At 31.8% G+C, this 27,072-nt stretch overlaps 1 protein-coding gene across 2 annotated transcripts; it reads right to left on the bottom strand.

Annotated features, from left to right (window-relative positions):
- Positions 1-398: 398 nt before the first annotated feature.
- On the bottom strand, positions 399-27,033 carry LOC111038142 (serine protease inhibitor 88Ea-like). 2 transcript variants are annotated; one of them, XM_022321105.1, is made up of 6 exons: positions 26,745-27,033; positions 6,235-6,592; positions 4,520-4,819; positions 4,080-4,215; positions 2,661-2,896; positions 1,206-1,499 (listed from the first exon to the last, which is right to left on the bottom strand). In XM_022321105.1, the coding sequence occupies exons 2-6, from the start codon at positions 6,559-6,561 to the stop codon at positions 1,206-1,208; spliced, it is 1,293 nt and encodes a 430-aa protein (XP_022176797.1). In that variant the 5' UTR covers positions 6,562-6,592; positions 26,745-27,033. The 2 variants fall into 2 exon arrangements, with proteins under 2 accessions (XP_022176798.1, XP_022176797.1); XM_022321106.1 differs by lacking the exon at positions 26,745-27,033 and having other exon boundaries at positions 399-1,499; positions 6,235-6,561.
- Positions 27,034-27,072: the final 39 nt, after the last annotated feature.

Raw genomic sequence — 27,072 nt, 5'->3', positions numbered from 1 at the left:
GTAGGTGGTATTAAAAAAGTGTTATCTAATTACAACTTTTATGCGACGTATAATAATATTCTACTCGAAGCACCAGCACAACGTATATAATCATAATGTGTATTATACTTTACCGATATAAGGAAGCCGTACCGTTTGTGCGTCTGCTGCCCACACGTCTTTCCGTCTATACACAATATATGTATATTATTATAATTATTGTGGCAGCAGCAGCGTTTTCAATTAAATTCAGACATTCGAGTTTTGAAACCGATTCTACCCCCCTCCCTCTCTCTCTCTGTCTGTCTGTAAGTCAGTTTGCCTGTTAGTCTGTCTCTCTCTCTCTCTCTCTCTCTCTCTCTCTCTCTCTCACTTATTCTCACTCTACTAGTGTTAACTGTTAATAATACATATTATTATTATGTTGTATATCATCACGTAATTTATTTCACTTATAAAACGGTTAACAAGAGTACAAAACACAATAATATTATTGTCTAACGACTATACATTACCGTGTATAATATTATACATATATTTATTCACACATAATATCAATGCATATAATTATATAAATATACACGTATAAATTATGCCTACACTTGCACCGTCTTCCAACAAACTCCGTAAAAATGAGAGAAATGTGACATCGGTGTATTGTAATATTTTTATTAAATTGACAGAAGGTTTGACTATCAAACTTTTTCGTCACACTACGGTGCTTATATCACAGAAAAAAAATATTTTTTTATCATAGTACATATTATTGATATATAAATAATGTGAAGGAAATTTCAAAATATAAATGTATGAAAAGAATACGATAACAATATGCTCCTGTGGAAGCCAACCCACAAAACTCAGAAACTACTTTCGAGCGACACTTGTGACTGAATTGTAAGCGTTTGCTGGTGTATAGGTACAGTCGCGATTGGGCCTATGTTTTTAGTTTTAAGGTATATACGTATTATAATGACCTCACGCGATTAGAAACGATTGGCGTAAAACTAGAATATAACATTAATAATATATACATACAAATAATAATAATATAATAATAATAATGACCTTAAACGTGTACGAATATTTACATCTTAGAATTACGTTGCAACAAGCGATCGGTCATAATCCTACTAAATATATATATATAGGTCGTCTCTAAACTCCAGTTCCGCACCACAGTGTCTCGTATCCTTTGGTGTACGACGCGCGGTGGCGCCTAAAATCTAATTGGATTTCGGCGAATTGTAAACGCCCATAAACAGCACCGATCCGGTGACCTTGTCGAACATGAAGTAGATGAAAGGATGGTTGCACCGGAACTTGAAGGGCTCGACAGGCCTGGATGACCGGGACATCAGGAAGGACGTGGCCGCCGCGGCAATTGTGCCCTCTTCGTCTACGGAGATTTTCGCTTTGTGCACAGCGTCGTCGATGGTCACGTCGTTCGCGTTACCGGTCAACGCTGACAGGTCAACGTTGCCTTTGAACACGTTCCCGATTCCCATTTGCTCCAGTAGCTGAAAGAAATGTCCAGCGTTCAGTAATCGTGATGATATATCGAGGAATTAGAACAAAATAAAATGGTAGGTTTCTTGATTTTTTTTTTAAATTTTTCGGCACAGAGATTTTATTTTAAGGTTCTAGACATACAAAAAAGTTCATTTTCTCAAAGAAACTCTTTTGATACCTACCCGCCAAATATGTATTTCATAAAACAATTACATTCAATCCCATGTATAAGATTAAGATTCTACGTGTTAATATCAAATAAAATATGCAAATATTTTGCAAAAATCGATAAATATACTAAAATTTTTTAGTACGTTTCTTAGATTTGGTTCTAACAAAAATAGTTCTCTCTATCATATTATTATTCTTTGTTTTGTAGGTGGTATTAAAAAAGTGTTATCTAATTACAACTTTGTACTTTCCGTCATGACTAAAATATTTTGTCAATGGGGTGGAAAATATTATCGTTGACATATATCGTAATAAACTAAATAAACAATTTATCGACGTAGCTACTATAATGTATGTCATAGACACAGTAGACAGTTGACAGTTGTGAAGATGTCATAATTAAAATGATTGTATTGTGAATATATTGTTTCAGCTGAAGTATTTTTGTATTCCAACAGCCAATCACAAAACCTTAGTTAAAACTATTTTATCTTAGAGGTGTCTGAGCAGATTAGGTTAAGAAGCAACAAAGCACAACGATTATTCAAGAAATTATTAGTTACGTTACTTGACAGCTATCGAATCGGAAAAATTAAATCAAACCATTTCAACGATCAAATATAAATTGACAGGAAAAACGATAACGCGCCTTGTAAAACTATCAAATTACGATATATTTATTATATATTTATTATATATATATTTTTTTTTTATATACTTTTATCAGGTTGCATTGAACTCCATTTTTTATAATCAGCTTTAAATAACATCGTATAATTTAAAAATACTCAAACATTTGTTACATAGCATATGTACGTTTATAAGAAATATTGAAAATATAATTTTAAAATCAGAATCCAATGCAACAAAAGTTTTCCTACCTATTTCAAATAAAAATATAAACTGTGTTAATTGTATGTAGGATCTTAATAAGTTATTGGTTTGAAAAACGAATATAAAATCTAAATGACATAATTAAATTTATAAACTTCACTTACCGGCACGAGGTTGTCCATGCTCTGTTCGACGTTAAACTTGGGCAGAGACACTTCGACGGGTCGTGACGTCCATTCGCCTGACGAAACAATATTTTGCAAAATGTTCGTATTGAGCCTCTTACTAAGCTGACTAATTCCACGCTGTTTGTTGAAAGGTGGCAGGATCACGAACAGACTGATGTCACCTCCTTTGTACGGAAGTTCCAGAACGTGCGCACCCAACTCGTCGGAGCTCACTACACAAACCAGGTTACAGGTATTATAATGCGCAGTTTACAATATCGTTGTGCAATGATGGATTTGAGATGGGTGGTAGTTTTTATTTGTTTATTTATTCAAACGCTTGACAGCAATTTTATTATTTTACTAGGATAGAACATAAATATTGGTAAATATTAATATATAGATGGGTCTCATTGGGAGATGTGGTTTTTCTTGTATATTTACAGTTGTTAAAAATTATTGAATATAGTTGATTATAATTTAATGATTGAAATGATAATACATAAAATAATTTCGCCTACAGTATTTCAACCGAATAATGTAGTCTAAAAGTAGGCTAAAATATAGTCAGCTGAAATATTTCTTTGCTAAAATAATGTTGTCTAAATATTATTATTAGTGAAAATATTTTGTTGGCTAAAATATGGTTCTGCTAATGTACATGTCTAAATCAAGATCAAATCATAAATAATAAATGGTATTTGAAATAACTAATTTATCGCGTGATATATTGAGTTCAAAACAACAATATTTGAGTTGTGGTGGTATTGCATTTCATAATTTGGGATATTGCTGCAGCCACAATATGCAATTCAATACTGTCATATTTTAGTAGGTACTTATAATATTGCTATCTTAAAACCAATTTACACAGCCACATCTCAAAATATGGCAGTCTTGCATTTACTTAAAAATTGTAAAAGTTCAAAAGTCTAACTTTTTGAGTTTAAGAGAGTATTTCAAAGCTATATTGTAAAGGATATATTTGCAAGTTTATAAGTTTTAAGTTTCAAACGCGTAGGTAAAAAACTTTTTTAAATGTTTGAAGGTTCAAACCTCGATTCGCTTTTTCTGAAAACCATACATTTTAAATTGTGACTGTTCTAGCGGTGAGATTATGTATATAGGTACTAATTTTTAAATAATAACTAAAAATTATTTAATATACAGTTTAAATAATTGGATAAGTAGGTGCTTGAATACCTTGCACAATTAAATTATATAAATATTTAAAACCACCTCTTCTGTCAAGTATATTATGTTTAGCACTACCCACTTATATGCATTTCGTGACAAAGTAAAATATCAAATAGCTGGCAATTACGAGTCATAGGTATTCCAACAATATAATATTAAAACATAATATGTCACGTTTAAGATAATTTTTTCATTAAAAAAAATATGGTATATGCTTACGTAGGTTGAAAACGCCGGATTGCCACATCATCGGAACATAGGCGTTTTCGGTGGGTGATGTGTAAAACACCTCATCTTTTGTGCTCTCCGAGGAAAACCTCGAGCTCCAAAAGCCCTTGAAGTACGCCGCGTTTGCCTGAAGAAAAACAAACAAAACGTTATTACTTGTTGTAGGAAGTACTATACGCGTGACTTCAAAGTTGTTTTCAAACGGATTAGATCATAAAATATAATAATGATTTGTACAGTTAACACTCGATATGTCGAAACAGAAAAAGTTCGAGATATTAAGTTTTTTATTGTAATGGTAATTATATATGTAAGTACTTCAATAACCATTAAGGAATTTTAATCGAGATCGAGATTACGAACAATTTAAGATTTATAATATACGTTGGACCTAATAAGGATCTAATGTATTATGATGCGATGATGCTCACCAGCACAAGTCTCGTCTCGTAAGTGATCTTCCCTTCAGGCAACAGGTCCTTGATTTGCTGGTTGGTCTGGTTGGTCACCCAGTTATTGATGTACATGCGGGCCAGTTCAGGATCGACGACGAAATCCATTTTGTGCACCTCGTCCTTGAACACGTCGGCTATGCACTTTTGTATCGGAAGTCTTTTGGAAACGAACAGACGGTCCACCGAGCTGAACTCGTAATCTCCGCTGGTGTTCAACGACCTCATCGAGTGGAACAGTTTCTCCATACGGTACGCTTGCATCACGCTCAGTTTTCCCTGCACCAGAGATGAATTAGGTTAGTCGACGATAAAATCAGCCAGTTACAATAAGTTAAAGTATTTTATATATTATATTTTACGAAATTCAACAAAGTTTGTAAACGATTTTAAAGAGTTTGTCGAATTTCCGCAACTTGCTGGAGTGTGTCGCAAAGATTCTCAAGTCATTGCAAAATTCTAAAAACTTACTAAAAGTTCTACACCGAAACAAAATTAATCTGATTTAAAGTTGAAAACTAGTAAAAGGAAAAGGGAAAATCAAAGAAGCATAATATACAATTTCAATGAATAATACACGAGTTAACGTATACTACCGTTACTCAAAATTTCAAAGGTTAGTTTTTACTTTTGGGGTTATTCACGCACTTTACAACAAAATATATTGTATATTTATAGACCTACTGTGTATGCTTATATAATAAATAATTTGTTACAGTAGTTGCAATATTTATATTTGACATAGAGTTACGAAAAAACCTTGAAATCTGTACTGTATTATAATAAATAATTATTCATGTGGAATTATAATATTATAGTAGGTATAAAAGTCATAACCATGTTGTAAAAACTGATCGTGTTTTTATATATTATGCATGGTTATTTTTTTAATAAGAAGTATAAAAACCTATCTAAAAAAAAAAATGCTGGAAAAAGCATTTTATACGTTTATTGTAATGACGTACGCCTTATATTCTTACGTGATTTATAATACTATATAGTATATATACTACAACACATTTTTATGGTTCAAAATTGTTACTATATAATCCATATATTATAAATAATTATTGAGGGGTTGTAACTTATAAATATACCTACCTAAATATATTTTTAAACCAGGAATTTGTCATACTCTTATTATATTTAAGTGTGCTACCCTTAACTATACTTTTGAATCACATTATCATGGGCGCTATGATATTTTAAATCATACAGGTTAGTCGTAAAATAGTTGATATATACTACATATGTGGAACAAGTTCAAGAAACTTTCTCCCCCCCCCCCCTCCCCAAATTATACAGGGGAAACTATATTAAATAATTTGAATAACAAAGTAAAAAGTATGATAAAGAGTTTACGTAAAAGTCAACCTAATAACACAAATGATTTAATTGATAAAATATCAATTAAAAAAAGGGCGAACAATAAAATAGTTAAAGAACTCGATGAAAATAATGTGTATATTAATAAAATGGGTATAAGAAGTCAATATGTTCAATACGTTTAAGCATATCATATATCTTACCCATATTTTACTATTTACTATTCTTAATACCCTAGTGTTAAGTATTTCTAAACAAATTAATCAATACTGCTTTGGCTTTATTACAATAGGGTAGGTACCTAACAAACGATAGCGGAGGATTTGGTCTAGCGAAACTTTCAATTATTGCGATATAGCGATGCATACCTGTTCTGGTGGCAGATTGAGGAAACGCTTTAACGTCTCTTCCGTTTCGTTGTTACTCAGGAAGTAAGTGATCAAAAGAGCCGTGTATATGCTGTGCGGTGAGAATATCAAGTTCTGCTTGGGCGAAGCGGTCACGGCGGCTTGCAGAAGCTTGATGCTGAACTCCTGCTGCCTCTCAAACAGGTAAAACTTGCCGGAGAGGAAGTCGTTGAGCGACAGCCCCGGTCCGGGGGGCACGCATTTCTGCGCTACGCTCGGCAACGTCGCTGACCAGGTGGTTGTGGCCAGCACCGCCAAGGCGACGACACACTTGCACAGCCAATGCATTTCCGGCACGTCGATCTTCGATTATTGGTTCCTGGAACAGAACGTTGATTACCGTGTAAATGTCGTACGATAAAACGGCGTGGTGTAATATTGGTGCGAAAAAAATATCGCATTTAAAGAAGAAGAAAAAAATTATTACAAAAAAATGTATTTGTTTTTTTCATTATCTACACTGAAATAACATCGTCAGCCTTATTTCCACCATAATAATTTATATTTTATAACGATATCGTATTTTTATGAGTACGTCATTTGGTTTCAGACTTCAGTAACGACTAAATAACTGCAATTATAGTCTAATTTCGTGTTACGTGTGTATAGATAATATGTAACCGTGTAAGTACAAGGACATTTACCGCTTTTTAAAGTTATTGGAATAGTAGATATAAGCAAACTCCATTACGCTGTCACTTAAAATTAGTATTTAAACCCTTGTGGGACACCCTGTATAATACGCGTAATAACGTTTCATTATAATGTTGTTACAACACGGTACCTACTTTATTACATTTTATTTTTTTATATACTATCATATCGTAACAACTTTTTGTTTACTCTTCTCCTCCTCGAACTTTCCATCACGGCCGGTATGTTCTACATTTTTCTGCGGAGTCAAATAATTATTAAAACATAATTTAATGGCAACGGCCGAAATCGTTTAACGTAAATTTTCCGCTAAAAACCCGACGCAGGTAATTTAAAACCAACTTGGTAACCCTCTGTTTATAATAGTGTCCATTGTACGCATTTATGCACGACGAGACCTTCTTATCTGTTAAATACAGCACGCTCGATTGTGTATAAAGGTACCTACTTACATTCAAACATAATATATATTATACATTCCCGACACCGTAGTTTTTACAAGACTCGAACCAGCCGGGCTCTCTTTAATTCGAAGCAATTTACCTGTTTGACTTTAATTAATACGATAAACAACAACAACGAAATAAAGTCGAAACATAGTTAGGTAGTTCAACATGGATGAACGTGTGATTAAAAAGCTCATTATCGCGAGTAGCACATTATTACAGCACAGTACAGTGTTTTAGGTACCTGTGGATTCTTTGGCAAATTTAAATTAGTGATACATTGTCAAATCGTCCACACGTCTAAATGCATATAATTATATACGCATGCAGTGAGATGTGTAATTAAAAAACGACAACAATGACCTAACTAGTTGTTGTACTCTGTGAATAGTTCAAAAAACTTTTACCGTAGAAACTGTGCAATTGCATAACTATTATATTGCAGTTATAATTATTACGTTTTAATGGACATTATTATAATAAATTGCAGCACGCGATGCGCTGTATAGTATAATTGTCGTATTTACTAAGATTTTACTTTTTCTTATCCAAGTATTTAATCACCGCACAAAACAATTTTTATTTTATATTTAGATAAATAACTATTTTTTGTCCGTTATAATATTATGCACTATGCGTGCATTTTGATCAGTGAGGCCCATTGCTCGTGAAAAAACTCGTAGCGACCCGCTAAGTCGCAAATATAAACAGTTCAAATTCTGCTTGATTAGTTTCTACGATATTTTAAACCCTTCGTGTAGTAGTGTATATTTAATCAAAAGAAAAATCCAAAAATATCGAGTATGGGTAAACACCTTGATAGTCGACGAGTCTAGTTTCAAAATAAGCACATAATAGTTGTTTATTATAACAATACGACCGTATAATATATGAATATACAGCGCTGAAGTAAAAAACTGCCAAACATGGTGAGTATAATTGATTTCGGTGAAATGTTCATTGGCATTAATAATAATACTGTCGTGTAAATGCAAGTCAATGAAAAAAATAAAACAAAAAAGAGCTGAAACATTTCGGTCTAGATGCGTCGACGAGTATTCCGGAGGAGGAGCTGGAGAGAAACCTTTATTTGAATTTTGTTTTTGCAAAGAAATAAATCACTCGTGATGTGCCGAATTAATTCTACCGTCACAGAATATTATCAATTCAAATAACGACCCGGACGATTTCATTATAATATTTTCACGACGCTTTTTTTAAAATTTCCGCGCATAAATCGCGCATGTTTTGGTGGTACCAACTATATAATAATATATTATATTATCATATTATATTCTATTCATGTTAGCGAGCATCTACGATACCAATAATTTTCTTTATCTGCCTGCATATAACTACATTTGTTGATATAAATTTTTATATATTATTCTTGACGGCGTCTTCGCATCAAATTCCGCGGCCAATGACGTCGGTATTAAAGTCAATTATTGAAGATTTCATTGAATTTTCCCTTCATATTTCTCGAATTTTAAGCACATGTGACACACGTATTTAAGTACCATAGGTTAGGGGTGGCAAGAGAAGGATATGCCTCCCCTGGAAAATAATAATTTAATATGCTCACCAAAAATTAAATATAAAATAAGCTTTTCAATTATTCTTGATTCAGTTTTTTCGAAGTTTATGTTTAAATTATTACATCCCCTTTCAACCTCGTTCTTTTTCAAGAAAACCCGACTTTATATATACGCTATAAACAGATTAAGGAACCTTGTTAAACTTCATCCCTCCCCTAAAAATTACCTTATATGGGCGCCCTTTTTAGTTACCCCATCTATAATAATATTGTTATTGCAATCGCATATTATATTCTGCAGGTCGTGTAAGCTAGCATCTAAGAACTACGATAGAAATATGGTCTTCACGTTACGTTTGATGATAATATTTAGAAATGATTAATATACTATAACAACACCTCGAAGGTAAACTACTCAAAACAAAACTTTACCCAGCCATAGGTATATATTACAATATAATTATGCTCGATGGCGTCTTATTCGCATCAACTTCCGACGTCGATATGATATAGTCAATTGTTAATACCTCATGATTACCTATACTGCCTACCTACGATATAGTATTATACATCTAAATTATTATTATTACTACTATGCGAGCACTGATATTTTATGGAAACTGTCGTCTGTGCAAACTACGATTGCACAACGCCAGTTATCGTAAAACGGAAATCGATCAGATCGTTTCTAAAGAAATTATTTTCTACGCAAAAACCCCCCGCGCGTTCGTCTGAATATTAAATATTATAATTTATTTATATGAATAATAAAATAGGTGTGCATAATAGTTTTCAGCGAATTTCGTATCGACAAAATGCGTATTATCCCCCCGAAGAATAGACTTGTGCAATACAATATAATGGACACACACACAATATAATATATTAATATATTACATTATAATATGTTATTAAAAAGCGTCTCGAGATTTCAATACAATATAAGTACCTACTTATACCTGGACTAATACTATTGTAATATGTCGTTTCGTGTATACCTGCCTACTGTTACCAGTGTTGGAAAACGCAAATATTGGAAATGCTTTACTTATCAGACGGATACATTATTGCACATGTTATATATTATTTCTACTATTATTTACAACGCTTGTGGAAAAAAAACGAACGTTGCTCCGCAATGTGTCAACTAATATAATACATACATCACCTATTATATTATTATTTGCATTTATGTGCTACCCATTTGTAGGCGTAATATACACGAATTGCGTCAAAAAATATCCGGGACGCAATTGGTGTTGTATTTAAATCGGGGGTTCTCAAACAACTAATAATTAATGAATGACAAATAATAACGGTTTGTTTGTTCAGCGTATGATTATTATTATACTATGAAGTAGGTTACAAAAAATCAAATAAACGTTGCATCTAATCAAAAAAGATTATAATCAATAATATGAATAAGGTACCGAAACCTGTCGGATACTCTGAAAGTCTGAACCCTTATTTAAATATTTTAGAAATCACGGAACAGGTATTCAGTATAATATACTTTACTAAAATAATTTTTCCACTTTAGCGAACAGAAATTATTATTGTTTCATTCTCAGAATCGTACCGAAACCGGAACAGGAACGTTTTCGTTTCTTCTAGAAACCGAGCCCGAAAAAATTATCAAGGTTCCAAGCGTGGCTGATTTTAAGCGTAAATACTTAGGTTTTGACAGTTTTAACTGCATACGTACGTTGTTCACCTCATCCATATAATAATATATGGGTTAACTACTGTAACAATTTGATGCAAACGTACCGACTCTGTTTTGATGGAATATTTAAAATTATTTTAACCATCGGGGCTGACAGTCAAACGAAAATGCGCCATACTAGAAACGAAAAAATTAATGGGACCAAAATCAGATGGTTCTTTTTGTGTGATTGTCACATTATTTAAAGTGCAATTTCTGAAATGTTCGTACTCAGCAGTAAACACTCAAACAAGATTGTTTCTTATACAGTCAACGAACAATTCATTAGACCGCTTCAAGCACATAAGTACGCGCGCCTGCATCCATATATGACCATGTATATGGGTGCTTGCGGTATCCTTATCAAATACCTATACGTGATGTGATAACATATTTTTAGCTTAGACTTCAAATATTTTTGGTTTTAGACTTCAAATATTTTAGCACACGATCAAATTACGTCGCCAAGATCACGCGGCCGGTCAGCTACGCGTACTCTGACTAAATTAACGTATACAGGGTGTGCAAAGATACATTTTGTTGTTTGTCTAATTTAATATTTTTTTTTAATTGAGTTTTAAAAACTTCTACTTTAATGGTTACAATAATATACAGCCATAGTTATTTTATGTTTCACAGAATATTGGAATTCGTTCAGTCGATTCGAAATCAAAATAGAAAAAGTTATAAGTGTCTTACCATTTCTAACATCTGATATATATTATATAAAATGTGGCAAGTATACCCTACCTCCGTCTTGTACTGTATAGAGCCAATATTCATGTAAACATTTTAAAAGTTGAGTTGCTCGTGTCAAATGGATATCACTTATCAGTTGTCATATTATACCAGGATGTGTAAGTTTTGTTTATGCAGGAAGCGGCCGTGTGTACTATTCAAGGGCGCTGTTTATCAGTTATACTATTATGTACCCAATTTTGTGTTCTGCTTATAATATATTATGTTTAACTTCATTGTTTGAAAAGAAATTGAAAGAAATTGTTTATAACAAATATGCAGTATTAAAAACAAATTCAAGGAACTGTAATCGATATGATGTAAAAATTATAACATCGCAACGCATATAATAATAATATATAATATTGTGGACCACGAGACGTAGGTACTTTTCTAACAACTTATCATGCGTGGCTCGTGGTGGAACTTTTACACACTCTTATATGAGTGCGAAAACCAATCAACAGTGAAGTTTTTATTTTTACAGTTGAATAAGGTAATAACAATGAATCAGACTTCGTGTATACATGTCAAAATGAGCCCGTGCCTTATAAGTTATAGCTCGCATGACAAGAGCTGTAAATAATACTATAAAATGTATAATTTACTATACCTACGTATATATCTGTGCCCGAATTTCGTATAATAATAATAATGTATGGAGTAGGTGACTGCATATAATACTCCTTATATAATATATCTTTTTTTATAACCGCCGTGTGAATAGGTACGTGAGCGAAAATATAGTGAGCCAGTGAATATTATTTGTTTATTATTATTATTATTATTATTATTATTATTATTATACTTTGTGATACTGCAATAAGGTCGTCCAGATTTTCGTGAAAAATATGAACGTCAAACGATAAAAATATAATCTGAACGAACCTCGAGTGAATGATATTGAGACAAATAAAATATATTGTCTACCCATTCATGTACCCGACAATGATTTGAAGTATTTTTAACCGAAAAAATTTTATATCGTTGTTACAAGACTGCTGTTATGTAGTTAAGTCGTATATTGTACACGTTTTGTTATGATAAATGCATAATATATTATTCCGCGGTACCTGCTGCAGCTATATAATGCGTGCATAATAATAAAAAGGCTCTAAAAAATAACTCTAGTTAAGGTATTATGTGACCATTGTGAATATTTTGATTTTGAACATATTATATTATAGAACTTAAGGCGCGTGCATTGTATTTGCTTAGACGTTCTTATTGTCAAACAGAATGGGCATAAATCTATTATTATGTTGTATAGTTGAAAATATGCATATGAATCATTATATGATAAACTTGAATAGTGCGTAGGTACAATTTATTTTACTATACCTAATCATTTATTCTGTTACTTATCGTGAGTCCAAAATAGTAAATAATATCCGTGGTCCGCTATCATAAAACGTAATTTTGAGTATAGTCAGTATTGATTATAAACTGTATAATGTGTAGGTATAGGTATATACTGATTAATGACCTTCTTTAATTTATCAACAAGAATATAATTTTTTTTCAATTGTTATAGACGGGCAGTTCTTAATGCTATTTTCATTGGAAATCATTAAATATCTAAAATGCATTGGCTATGCGCCTATGCCTTTTGAATAGGTAAAGTTATGATGAAACATGTTTTCCTATTAACTACGTTAAATATTATTGATATTAAATCTCAATATTAAACATCTCTTATTAGAATTTGCGATTGATTTTGACGAACTATACTTGTACAACACAAGTGCCCTAACAATGGGTGAATAAAATTGTTAAGTTTGCAGAGGGGAGTATTGAATTACACTCGAGTATTATTATCTGAGTCCCTCTTCCAAAAAAGAAAAAATTTCCTGTGGAATTTTATTACGTAGTCTGACTTTGGTATGATGATAATTTGATAATTTTGCTATTTTTTTATTGAAAGTATTCCAAAATCTAAACCTTTATTATACCAAGTCCCGAGGAAAAACATTTTCTTTAATTATTGATGAAAACAAGTCACGACATTTGGGGTCGATAGGGGTTTTAATTATTGTAAATTGTAATACTGTTCAAAACAATAGTATTAATTATTTATTTGTTTAAGTAGAAATAAAGTATAAGAGTAAAATGATGAATTGATAAAATGAGCTTTTATTTTACTGTTTGTTTTCAAGCTGACTGGAAACCATTTTAAATTATTTATTATAACTAAATTAGATTTATAAAACTTTAAGATCTGGTGAAATTTAATTGTAAGTGAAATGCCATTTAATCCGTTACGAGACGTGCCATAACACAACTACTGTTCCACAATAAGTGATATTGAAATCAATGTTGAAAATAGGATTTGATTTAGGTTCACGTTTTGGTAATACGATTTTAGATTTATTTAGTCTTTTAAGTTCCTAAACTAATTTGTAGTAATTGCTTTACAACATCAATTATTTTAAATCTTCAAGAACAATCAAATTGACTAAGTACAAATAAAAGTCAATAAAGGTATACCTATTTTATCAGTAATAAAAATATATTATAATTGGTTCAAAAAAATAAAAATCATAAATTTTTATAACTCAGAAAAAAGTTGTATAAAACAGCATTTCAAATCATTATTTTTCCTCTCAACATTGTAAAGTGGTAATAATTATAAATATGACTTATTCAAAGTTTTTCTTAAAAACACAATCATTAAAATTACAACTTGTACACGTGTAATAATAATTTCAGAGGTGTAATTAACGTAAATTAAAATATAATATATATTATATTTCAAATGCATTTCGTAATTCGTATGTCACCACCATCATAAATGTTGTTTAATATTATTACATTTTATTTAATTATTACGTTGGTAAAAATAAAATTGTATGAAGGCAAACCTCACCCACGCGCATCAGTAGAGTAAACAATTTATCTAGTAATTGTTTAAATTAATATGTTAATATCATATTATAATAAAAATATAAAGACATAAGGTAAAATATTCAAGTTTAATATAATAATTCGGATGTACAATAATACCACCCACCTGTACCAACAAAGGTGATGTGTGTTAGTGCGTATGTAAGCGATCTATCACAGCCCCAAGTCTATCACACTAATGGTTCTGAAATTATTTATACATAGCCACATTGGTAATAGGTAATCAATGATTAGGTACTAATCATAAAGCCGAAGATGCCAATTCTTTTTAGTTTTGTATTTTAAAAATGGGTTCTCTTTGTTAGCTCACGAAAAACCAACATTGTTTTTATACATTTAGAATCACCATTGGCTACATGAAATAAAATAATAATTATAATTGGATGTAATTTTAGATTTGTATTTTATATTAATTGGTTAAAACCAATCAAATAATAAATTGGATTAAATATCTGTGCAGTTTACATTTAACGGTGTTTAAGAAATAAGAAGAAGTAAATTCGAGAGATATATTTAATTTATTACGGGCAACAACCGTACAGGATTAGCTAGTACTTATAACAATTTTATAATATAGACTACCATAAATTAAATTAATTTCAATCCACGTGACAAGTGTATTTATATTTTATTATTTTAACTTAGATAACCGCCCAACAGTTTATTTGTTTTCAAAATAATACAGTTTTAAGTTAAGCATATTAAATGAATGATTATCGAGTTGATATTGTTAGGTATTTACATATTCGACTGTACATCATGCCTGTGTGGCAAAGTGCTACAAAATACTATGAAAAAATGACAAATATATAACCATATATATGTAAGTGTGTGTAAAGTAATATTATAAGTTACCTTTTAACTATAACTGATTTTATAACGTACAAGTAGCAGTGGGTCATTTGCTTGGGTCAAAGTGTGCATTTTCCGCTTTCTGATTTTCGAAGCAGCTCAATAGTTGAGACAGTCTTTGGTGAAAAAACAACTATAATTTTCTTATCTTGAGGAAATATTATTTTATGTAAGCACCAGAAAATTACTGTCACGATAATAATTTATATTTATAGATTTTTAGTTATAATGTACATAGAAGAGTTGGACTTCAGATACAATAGAAATTTTAAGAACAAAACGATCATTTTTAAATGTGTCTATCAATGATGATTTCTAAAAAACACATCTATAATAACGAAAGTATCTACAATTTTTCAATTTAGCATTTGTGTTCATATTGTCATTTAATTTTTACGGTCCCTCTAGGAAAATCTAAAATGACGCCACTGGGGTGAGTCACATGATTATTATTTAGCTCCCTAAGTCTTTTTTGCTATAAAATAAGGCTACTTTTGCCTCATATATTGAGACACATATAAAGCTATGTAAGATGGAAATAATCTGGATAAAAATATAAGTGTAAATTAGCTTGCGAGTGAAGCGAGCTGTTTTTTTTTATTTAGTTTTATGGGCTGGTCAAAACGTTTTCCCCTCTTATTAAAAACATAAATGACATCACTGACAAATAGACATCATCAACATGGCCGGTATTATGATTAAATTTATGAATGACAATAAGTCCTTGTTGAGCTAGATTTTAAATAAAAGCTAAAAAAAAAATCCTTGTTATGAGTAAAACGGATTATTAAATTAAAAAATTATAATCTCATGAACAACGTAGTTTGTTTCTTGTATTAATAATTATCCATATTATGATCATAATTTTTTTATCGAAAGCCGTACGGCGTTATTTCTTTAAATATTAATAACTAAAACACAATAAATAAATGTATATTAAATATTAATTAATATGTAGGTTCTCGTTGAACCGATTAAAACAAAAACATCAAGTGAAAGCAAAATATTGCTTGAATGACGTGCTGTATAACATAACGTATGCAGGCATATTATGTAAGACTCGTGTCATTAAATCCATTCGCTCACAATAAACATTTTCCAAAAATATATTATACGTAAATCGAGTATAAAAAATGCACTCATAAACATTAATCACTTTTTTTTGAGGAAAAAACAGAACGGCTAATTGATGGTATTAAAATAATTAGAATAAAAACATGTCACTGAATCTTTTTTTTTATGCAACAGCAACAGAGACGTAAAAAACTGACCTATTTTTCTAACGACCTTTAATTCAGACAATTTCACAGCAAGACTGAATACTGTAACGCACGCAGTCAGCGACGTACCCAATATTCTATAAAATATTAGGTAGTTTTTGGTCAATTTGGGGAGAAAAAATAACAACAGTAATAATTTTGATCTAGAAAATGATAGGTGTTTATCGATGTAAGCGGCCAATTTTTTCTTCGGACTTTTAGTCTAATGCTCTTACCGTATGGTCACAGGTGGTATGTTTGGGTAAATTACAGTTTCTAGGAAGTACTTTGAAAAACGGGCTTGAAAGAGGTTGGCCAGGTTGACCCCTTTTAAAAAAAGGAATAAAAAAAATATTATTGGACTTATTACTGTAGAAACTCAGTTTTGGTGTACCCGTACTTTATTATCCCTTTACGATGCGCCGGGTGGGTAGCAATGGTGTATTGTTAATTGTTATTAAATTGTGTGAAAATAAGCCATCTGCGCCGAAAACGTGCACTTACAATCACATTACACTATTATGCAATTATACAATTACACAATTAAACAATATAGGAGTACAATAAAGGAAATCGCAACACGTGGCCCACAATGCGAACACAATGTGATCGGTGCGGAGCTATCGCGGGCGAGGAGATAGACGATATAGTAGCTAGTCTGCGGGCTTCACGTCATAGAGTGACAAGGACGCGCACTATATATGCGACCTGTACGACCTATACGACAATAAAAATGTTATGGTCCGTGAACGTGGTAAGTGATGTATATATAACATGGTATACTGCGTGTGTGAGTGCGGTCCCGTGCCAATGAAATTAGACTGTAGCCGTGCGAAAAGGGCGGGAAGATACGGCGGTGCTTGGCGGGACGGTAGCAAGCATATACCTCTAGATACCTATATACCGCATACCGTACCTCTGTGTGGATATGTTATGTTATTATAATTTTATGCCGATCGCGCCGTGTGCGTAAATAACACGAAAAATAAAAAAATCATACGTCGTGTGAACCTATATATATGTTGCAGTCGTAGGTAGGTTATTCACGGCCGAACCTGCTGGCGATAGGAAATCGTCGAGACGTGACAAACTCGGGTTTCCCGCATTTTCACATTATTATTTTTTTTCCATTTGTTTTCCCCGATTCCAGCGTTCCGATGTTTTTGTGTCGTTTCCGATAACACGGCGCCCGCCATCGCCACGACCTCGAGCGAGAGCGACCGGAAAACCCACATGAGCCTGTAGACCGACGACGTACCACACTGCAATTTGTACACCATGTATACGCATAAAACACATTAATCGCTTATCGTTTTTCGTTATACAATGTGAGTACAATGTCCATAGCGAAATAAATTATTGCATTATCGAACCACTTGCCGCCACGCGTGGAAGAAAAATCGATGCGAGCTCGTGTTTTGTAATTCGATTAAAATCACAAACAAATAATATTACGAGTATTATCCAAGTCCCGGCACAGATTTTTTACTAGATAGCCAACTCCTTCTGACCATCATTGAAGTCGGTTGCCATTTACAAAGTAGGCAATGTTTACAAAACAATATTAACACAATACTACATAATATTATGTATATGAACAAATGTACATATCGCCTGTTTTATAAATAGTTCAACATCGGTCTCGACCATGATTTAAGATGAAGGCGGGTTTCCACTAGAAACGCTTAAGACTCGAATCCTTTTCTGTGATTGGTTTGTTGGATGTGGTTACCACACGATTAACCACTACGTTACCGTATTGTTGTACAGAGCTGGACATTTTTCGTGTATACACGGCACATGGGTATAGTGGAAACCCACCTATAGAGTATCTTAAATCGTAGTCACAATGTAGTATAAAGACGATTATCTATAGTTGTTGTATAACATATTATGTATGACCGCGACATCAAAATCCATAACCACGCAGTTGACGCGTGGCCCATTTACCTAGGTATACCAGGTGTGGCGTGCAACGATGGTTGCGCATTGACGAAGACACAACATAGTTTTTACCATTAGTGCATTACCTATTATTATTATTATTATTATTATTATTATTATTATTATTATTATTATTATTATTATTATTACCGTGGTCCGTCGACGAGACGACCTAGGCACGAGATACCTACCTATGATATAACGTGATATTATTTGCGTGTATGATGTAAACAGTAAAATAATAATATGTTTAATATTTCAGTGCTCAATCGAAGTCACCTGCAATCGGATATGAGCGTAATAATATATATATGTATATATGGACTAAATAATATAACTAAGTTGTCCATTGTTGAATATAATTAAGGAACTAACGCGACTTAATTTATATCTAACACGACTCGTTATTTTTTTGAGGAGGTTCTCAATTTACCATATCTCCTGCTCCGAAAAAAACAGAAACATGCGTATATTGTTGCGGGGTTCCAAATAAAAAAAAGCGTATGTATAATATACCTAATCCTAAAAAATATGCATATATAGATGCTCGTTTAGACATTTAATGACAACGTTTTAGAACTCATAACCTGGTATACACGATTGGTGCAAACATTGAAAGGCAAGGTGTGAAAATCATGGTAACTTTTTGACAAAATATATTGTGTTCAACATTATTATAATGAAACTATACAGTCGACACCTACGTGTAAGTATAATAATAATATCGTGGGTAATTGAGTATGATTCACGATCGACCGACAACACATTATAAATTATCATATAATATATTATAATATTGTTATTCGGTAGTTTAGCTCGAGTTTTTACTCGTAATAATATTAACAAGCGACAATTCATAGATCGGCGCGAGAAATTCAAGATGAAATCGATACGATGATTACATATTATTATTAAGTGCACCTATCATATTATTTTACACGTTTCCCGGAGAATCACAAAGAGACTTCCGCCTCTTATAGAGTAACACAATTATTAGGTATTATTATTTTATTATTATAATCATCTGCAACACCCGTCACATGTTGTAATATAATAATAATTAACGCATACTTTTAGATAATTACAGTCGATTGAAAACTTGATAAAATCATATTATAAATATTTAAGTATACGACGCACATACTGTTGCGGACCTGAGACGTGTATCGAGTTCCGAGTACCTATCAGACCTGATGAGTTTCGGAGTCGTCTAAAGTAGATCAATCTCAAAGTCTTAATAATAATATTATTATTTATTATATTGTACACGACGTGTTCGATGCGAGGATATTAGTGTGCAACAACCTCCTGACATCAAACCGATTTAAAATTTAATTAATTTTTAATTAAATTGGATTAATACATTGCGCATCGATGAATCATTTCTTGCACAATTGAGGTATGGTTTAATAGACCGCAGTCAGAAAGAAAATACGAACGGAATGTTTCGTAAGTATTTGTTGAAACAAAAACATAATAATACATATAAAATATTTATACCCGATAATATTATTATGCAATCGATTTAAAAAGAATTTTTTACAGCGTTTCAACGACGTCACATTGGAGCAGCAGCTACAAATTAAACTGATTTATAATAGCAACATATTATATGGATGTATAATGTTGATCTATTCCAAATTTCGGGAACAGGGTTGGTCTACGAGTTGCGTACATTTTAATCTCAATGATAAATATTATTGAATTTATTATAATATTAAACTCGTTCAACTCTGCAAAAACATTGGTACAGACGCCAAACTAATAATAATGCATATTATATCGATTTACTCACATTTGATATAATAATATACGTTAAAGTTGTTTCCTATAGTATTTCATACTCAAAACTAACTCCCAGCAGCTGCAAACAGTTCTACATTTTATGATAGTGTGTGTATTAACTTATTGTTATTAATACTGATAAATGATAATGGTGTATAAATAAAATATATAATTTATATTGATACTCCACTCAACAATATTTATCGTTAATACTCCAATAGTTTGATGTACATACGTTGTACGTATTTCAATAATATTGACGATTCTCTTTTGTAGCATAACTAAAAAACAAAAATAACTTTTTCATTTACGTTTAAAGCAAAAATAACAACGTCTTTTGAACATTTTTCTTGTATTGTTTTTGCCGCTGGCAAATAAAGATCGATTTTGAAACGTTTTAATGAGCAAACCCTGCAGCGTTATGCAGACGAATAACATAATATTTCTTTCTCTCCCTCTCCCTCTCCCTCTCTCCCTCATTCTAACTCTCACTCAATATAATATACTTAGCTACACGTTTATGTATTCGTAGAGGCTTTTTCGTATGATGGGTACTCGGAGATTATAGTGAATGAATTATTAAAAGCTCAGATGAACTTAAATGCCATTTTCCATGGTCTCCACTAAATATTTAAGGTCGTAGTTAAATATTTAACTCGATGATGTACATACAATATATAACTTTCGTATCTGCTGCATCAGAAACTCGTTGAATCTACCGGTTAGTACAAACGAAAGGGTTTAAAAATCTTGCGACTCAAAGCTTATTTGTGCCGAAACGTTAATGGGCCCATTTTCATAACACTGAGTACGGAGAATCGCTCGGAATTTAAATCAGTTATAATAACATTGTCAGGAAATATATCAAACAAAAATCAAATAATGTTTAATTAAATAACAGAAATACCTAAATTATTCGGCTGCTAAACAATATAATATTATTATGTATATAATTAGTAGTTATGAACGTGGAATTTTCAGTAAAATATATAATAATATAGTCATTCGTTTCGTTTGCAAAACACAGCTTAGTCAGAAATGTTCAAACAATCGTATACGAAATTAGGTTAAAATATTTAATTGTTGAATTTCCCGAAAATATAATACCGGAGCGGCGCATTTCTTGATTAAACACGTAACTATAGTCGAAATAATAAAATAATTGTTATTGTGTCTTTCGTGTACGGCACAATGAAACAAAATAAAAGTGGTCGTAAGCAGCAAGCTTCGGGTGATATGCAATACGCCATCAAACACGTTCGATATTACAACGAGTTGTACGAGTAGTATGCGACTTGTATCGCGCGATAAGTTAAAAAAAGTTTGCATTTTTTTGCCAACAGTCAATATTCGCAATCGCTCATTTCTCGTCCACTCTTTTTGCGTCCGCATAACTGCAGGGCTGTTTTGATATCACGGAGTTCTGGTCGCGTATTTCGTAATCGCTGTCAGAATGATTCACTGGTCGCAGTCGTCGCAGTCGTCATCGCAGAACCGATGTCGATAATAATATTATTATGTTATACCCACACATAATAATATGTCTGCGGGAGAAGACGACACACCGACGACAGTCGACATAACATTATTGTTATGCGCATAATATAATAACAAACCTAATAATATTATGATGGCGACACTATTAGCCATTATGACAGCTATCGGTTGCCGAAAAATCGGAGAGAAAGCAGCCGAACACACTTGCGGTGCGGCGGGGGACTCGGCGTGGTAATAGATCATAATATGCAACAACGGCCATAATAATAACACCTATAATACTTTATATTGTTATTATATTATATTGTTGTGTACCTATACAGGTACTTGATTCCGTCAACCATAGGTTTGTTTTTCGCGACTGACGTTACGTACTTGCGGTGTCGTTTTATATAAATAGTCCATAATATATCATAATAATATTATTATAACGCCTGCAGCAACAGCAACTGTCCAAATCGTTACGTGCGCACATCTGACGTTTTCTGGTTGTGATCTCCGGCGCCGTCGATGTCTACAACAGCGGAGATCGCTTTCACACCCGTCCGGTCCATATTAAAATAGCAGCAGTTAGTGTGCAGGTATATCAAATTATTATATCAATGAAATCGGATAATGTTGATGTATAGTAAAAAAATAACATTATTAAGCTCTCGACTCCGAAACAGTTTTGTCGCGCCGATAATCAACAGTATACGTTTACGACATCGCTGGTCAGTGGTCATCATCAGCCATTATTACGCTCACGGTGCATCTAATTATATTTCATATTCTACAAATAACAATATAAAAAAAAGCGGCAGTAGGAGGCGTACCACGTCGTAAGTACCTGCATGTATAATAATAATATGTTATAATGGATGTGTACTTATAGTGTAATTTTGTGTACATAACATAATAATAATAATAATAATTATAATAATATACACTGTGTCTGTTCACCGTCAAAATGTTGTCCTGCAGTTTTTCGTCTTACGATATCGGCGTAGTAGGTATATATAATATTACATGTAAACACATACCTTTTACTTAGGTATAGTGATGCGTAACGACGTTAAATCAAAAGTGTCTGTTCGCGATCCATATATATTGTGAGTGTGAGTGTGTGTGTGTGTGTGTGCACATGACAGGTTGGGTTCCGTTCTTGTAATACATCCTACATATTATTATTATTTTATAGTGTGTTATTATTTGTTATTATTTTGTTGCCGTTATTTTTCTAGAGAAAGCGCCATTCCAACACGATGTATTTATTTTTATATCGACACGTCACCGAAAACTGCTTCTAAACTTTTCTGTTTTACGAATATTTATGTATAATATGTATATCATACATGGGCATATAATATATTATTATATCACACAACGGACAGCGATAATATTCTACACTCTGCAGCCGACAGTTCTTAGTTCAATTTCTGTTTTCCACAGACGAATGACGATCCTAATTCATACGAACCGCGTTCACGTTTTAGTTGTATTCTTCTTTCGGATCTTGGTTTAATATCGCAGTGATTAATTGTATTGATTTAACAAATCGAAAATTCAGTAGGTAACAGTCGGCGTGCGACTTATGCAAGAGTTAATAAGACTATATTTTTGAATCTCAAATGTCAAACACAACTTTTATAATATTACTTGTAGTATAGTTTAGAAATATCACAGCGAAAGGACGACGTATAAGAACACACACATACACACATAATAATATAATGTATTGTATTGATATAACGTAATATGCGTCGTGTTCGAGTAACCGTAAAATGGCGTAAATAATAAAGTTCTGACAATAATTGAAAGTTATATGTTTTTCGATTTAAACGGCTATATCGTAAAAATATTTAATATATATATATCTACAAAACTTTGTAAGTAATCGGTACTTTACTGCGTAATTTTTCTCTGGCGCGCAGAAAACTTCAAAAACCTTTTTAGTCTGATGGATCACTCCGGAAACAAACGGTTTATAGGAGAAAAAAAAAACGTGGTCTCATCTTATTTTATTTTTTACGACTTTGCTATAGACCGGGTAAAAATAGGGGCAAAACGTCCAGATCAAAATATATTGGGTTGAAAACTTTTACCTACCAGAACGCACATAATATACAATAAATTATTCTCCTGGCTATTCCGTTGTCATATTTGTGTTAAGTATTTATACTGAAATGTTGATACCGACATATTATTATTTTTATTATGATACTAAATATAAAAACACTAATACAACGAGTTCCACTAACATGGATCTATAGCGCATGATGCACAGCAGTGAGATGAGCGTATTATAGAAATCTGGTATATTAAGGTACTATATGCAGTGTTCACATCTAAATTTTAAATGTACTTTTTGAACAAAATTCTTTTTTTCAGTACATGGTAGTACATTCAAAATAATATATGGCAGCTACCTACTTATTACTTGAAATAATGATATTTTGTGTAAAGCATGAAAATAATTATTATAATATAACCAATACCTAATGTATAAACATTGTGTAATTCTAATAAATTATATTATTTTGAAACGTAAATGCTAGATAAGCTTCCTCGTAATGAGGAATACATTTATTTGCAATAAAAACATCCATTATCTATACGATTAGCACATTTTAAAAATATGATTTGTTTATATATAATTAATGGTCTGTAGTTATATTCAGGGTCAGTTCAGTTTTTTAAAGAGGGAAAAACGTTTTGACCAGCCCGCATATAACTGAACAAAAAACATCTCGCTTCACTCGCAAACTGATCTCTACTTACATTTTTATCTCGATGTAATTCCCATCCAACATAATTTTATACGTGTATCAGTGTTTAAGGCTAAAATAGCCTCATTTTATAGCAAAAAAGACACGAGGCGTTGAATAATTATGGTACTTATACTACCTACTTAAGTGGCGTAATTTTAGATTTTTCTAGATGATACAAACAAATTAACTTATAGTATAAAACACAGATCAATAAAACGTAATTGAAAAATCAAAACTTTTGTAATACCTAACTTCTAATATAAAAGTTTTTTTAGAAATCATGGATACATTTAAAAATTAATTGTTTTGTTTGTACAATTTCTACTGTACCTGAAGACCAACGTTTCTGCCTTTTATATTTATTCAAACTAAAAAACTATAAGTATTAATCATTATCGTGACATTAATTTTCTAGTACCTACCTACACAAAATTATATTTTATCAGGTTATTAATATTATAGTTATGTTTTCACCGACAACTTGCCCAATCATTGGTCTACTTTTAATACAGACAGGGCAAATACCCACTTTTCCCACTCAAATAAAGCTACTATTCAGGGTGGCACAGTGTAATTTTCAAAGAAAATACTTATAATTACGACATCAAAAATACAACCATTTCGCATGAATACCAATCGATACACATTTAATTAACTCGCCAGCAAGAAAACGATGCACAAATTTAATTTGCTTATAACATTTAAATTTTCCTCAATTTATTTATGCACAAGAGTATAATTAGAATTCGTAGAACTATTGTGAGAACTGAGAAGATAACTTTAAAGTGCAAATGATATTATGCAAATATTTTATATTTAGAAATATAGGTAAAACAATCCTTCAAGTAAAAAATAATTTCAAAAATGTATATTTTAACGTAACCAATAATAAATATTAATTGTTTGTTTTCTATAGAGTATAGGTATAGGTATTATTGAACTAAATTATCGTTTGTATTAGAAATTGTTAATCTCATAAATACATTATCAAAAGTACCCACTGCCCACGTATACGATGATATAATTTTGTTTGATTTAATATATTTTAGAAAGTGCATAATTTATTTGCATTGAATATATTATAATCTGTTAATTTATATGTTTACTCAAATAAAAATATTTTAATGTTTAGTGCAACTTTTACATAAAGCCGTGAACACATAACTGAATAGATCTATATATGAATAGGTGTATTATACCTTCACAGCTGAGCTCATTGTTAGGTATTAAAAAACATTTACCTAGGTATCATTGGTTTGAGAAATATTTACATATTATGCATAATAATTATTACATATACATTAAGTATTATTATTTCATAATATTTTAACATACATAGTATAATGTTTATTATTATAATATTATTACACAGTTCATCGATTTAGTCGGAACTAGAGTTAGAACTAGTAAAAGCTTAACATTTGTTTACAATAAAATTACCTGCCTAATATATATATTTTTTCCTGGCGAAAAGGTATCGGTTATAAGTAATATATATTTTAGTATTTCAATTAGCACTTGACGGGTTCAATACAGACCGGCAAATCAATAAGTAACCAGTACACGTTTACCATGATGCAATCTAATCAGTAATCGCATAGGTAATATTTTCGGACAGTTAAAAAACATATTAAATATACTATTGATTCGTATCGGAAAACCGCGATACAAACGTGCTCACATGTAACATGTAATGGATTAACTCGGTAGTCGGAAAAAATTATCCAATAACTGGTTTTTTTTTTAGTCGTTATCTTGAATAGTAATAATGTATTTTAAACATTTTTTTTTACATACATTCTTTTAGTTCATTACAAAACAACATTTTAGAGAAAAAATGATGTATTGCTGTTTTTATCGTTATTATTTTTTTAATACTTACTATTTTTTATCTTTAAGTTTTTTACGTTTTCAAATGACAGCATACCTTTGAATTTCATATTCTCAAGCAGAATATCTTTCTAAGAATTTCAAACGAGTTTTTAATTATAATTACAACTTAGGTATATAAGTACTTATTTAAAGTTTAATTGAGCGGGGTAGTATCCTACAATACTTCACTCTAAACATTAAATACATATAAAACTTATAAGTTTTAAAATTGTACTGATAAACTACTCGTTGGATATTAAATACAAGAATTTAATACTCAGAAAAATATTCTGTATTCGAATATTAAATTGAATATTATGTGCACGATGTCGTTCAAAAAAAGATACTACTTATACAAAAATGGTAAAAATGTTGTTTTGTATTAAGTTCAAAATGTCAAATAATTGAAAGAAAAAAAATTAATTTCCAAAAACATTTAAACTTTTGATGACTTGTGTAGAACGTTAAAAACGCATCACCCTGCAGATGTATCGTATAATTATAATAATAAATAATCATGTGACTTACCTATGGGTGGTCTCCGGAACAGATTGTGCGTATGCCCAGATCTCAGAAAATATACTTCGGTGCAGTGTCGATCGAATGTGTGTAACAAAATAAAAAAAAAACGTCGGCAGAGCACGTGTACGATCGGTTCACAAGTTTTGTCACTGCAGCGGATGTGCGTCTTAAGCGAAATTCGTTTCAAAACGCGTCCGGTTCGGTGCCGGTCGGTCGGTCTTGTGGTAGCACAGTGATAGTGACAGCAGTAGTAATAGCAGTAGCAGCGGCAATGGTAATAGTAGCAACCGTGGTAGTAGTTGTAGCAGTAGTAATAGTACGGGAATGCGGTGTC

The sequence above is a fragment of the Myzus persicae genome, unplaced genomic scaffold (genome assembly GCF_001856785.1).
Source record: "Myzus persicae strain clone G006 unplaced genomic scaffold, MPER_G0061.0, whole genome shotgun sequence".
In the NCBI taxonomy this organism is placed as follows: Eukaryota; Metazoa; Arthropoda; class Insecta; order Hemiptera; family Aphididae; genus Myzus; species Myzus persicae.
This window is presented reverse-complemented; position numbering and strand designations above follow the sequence as displayed.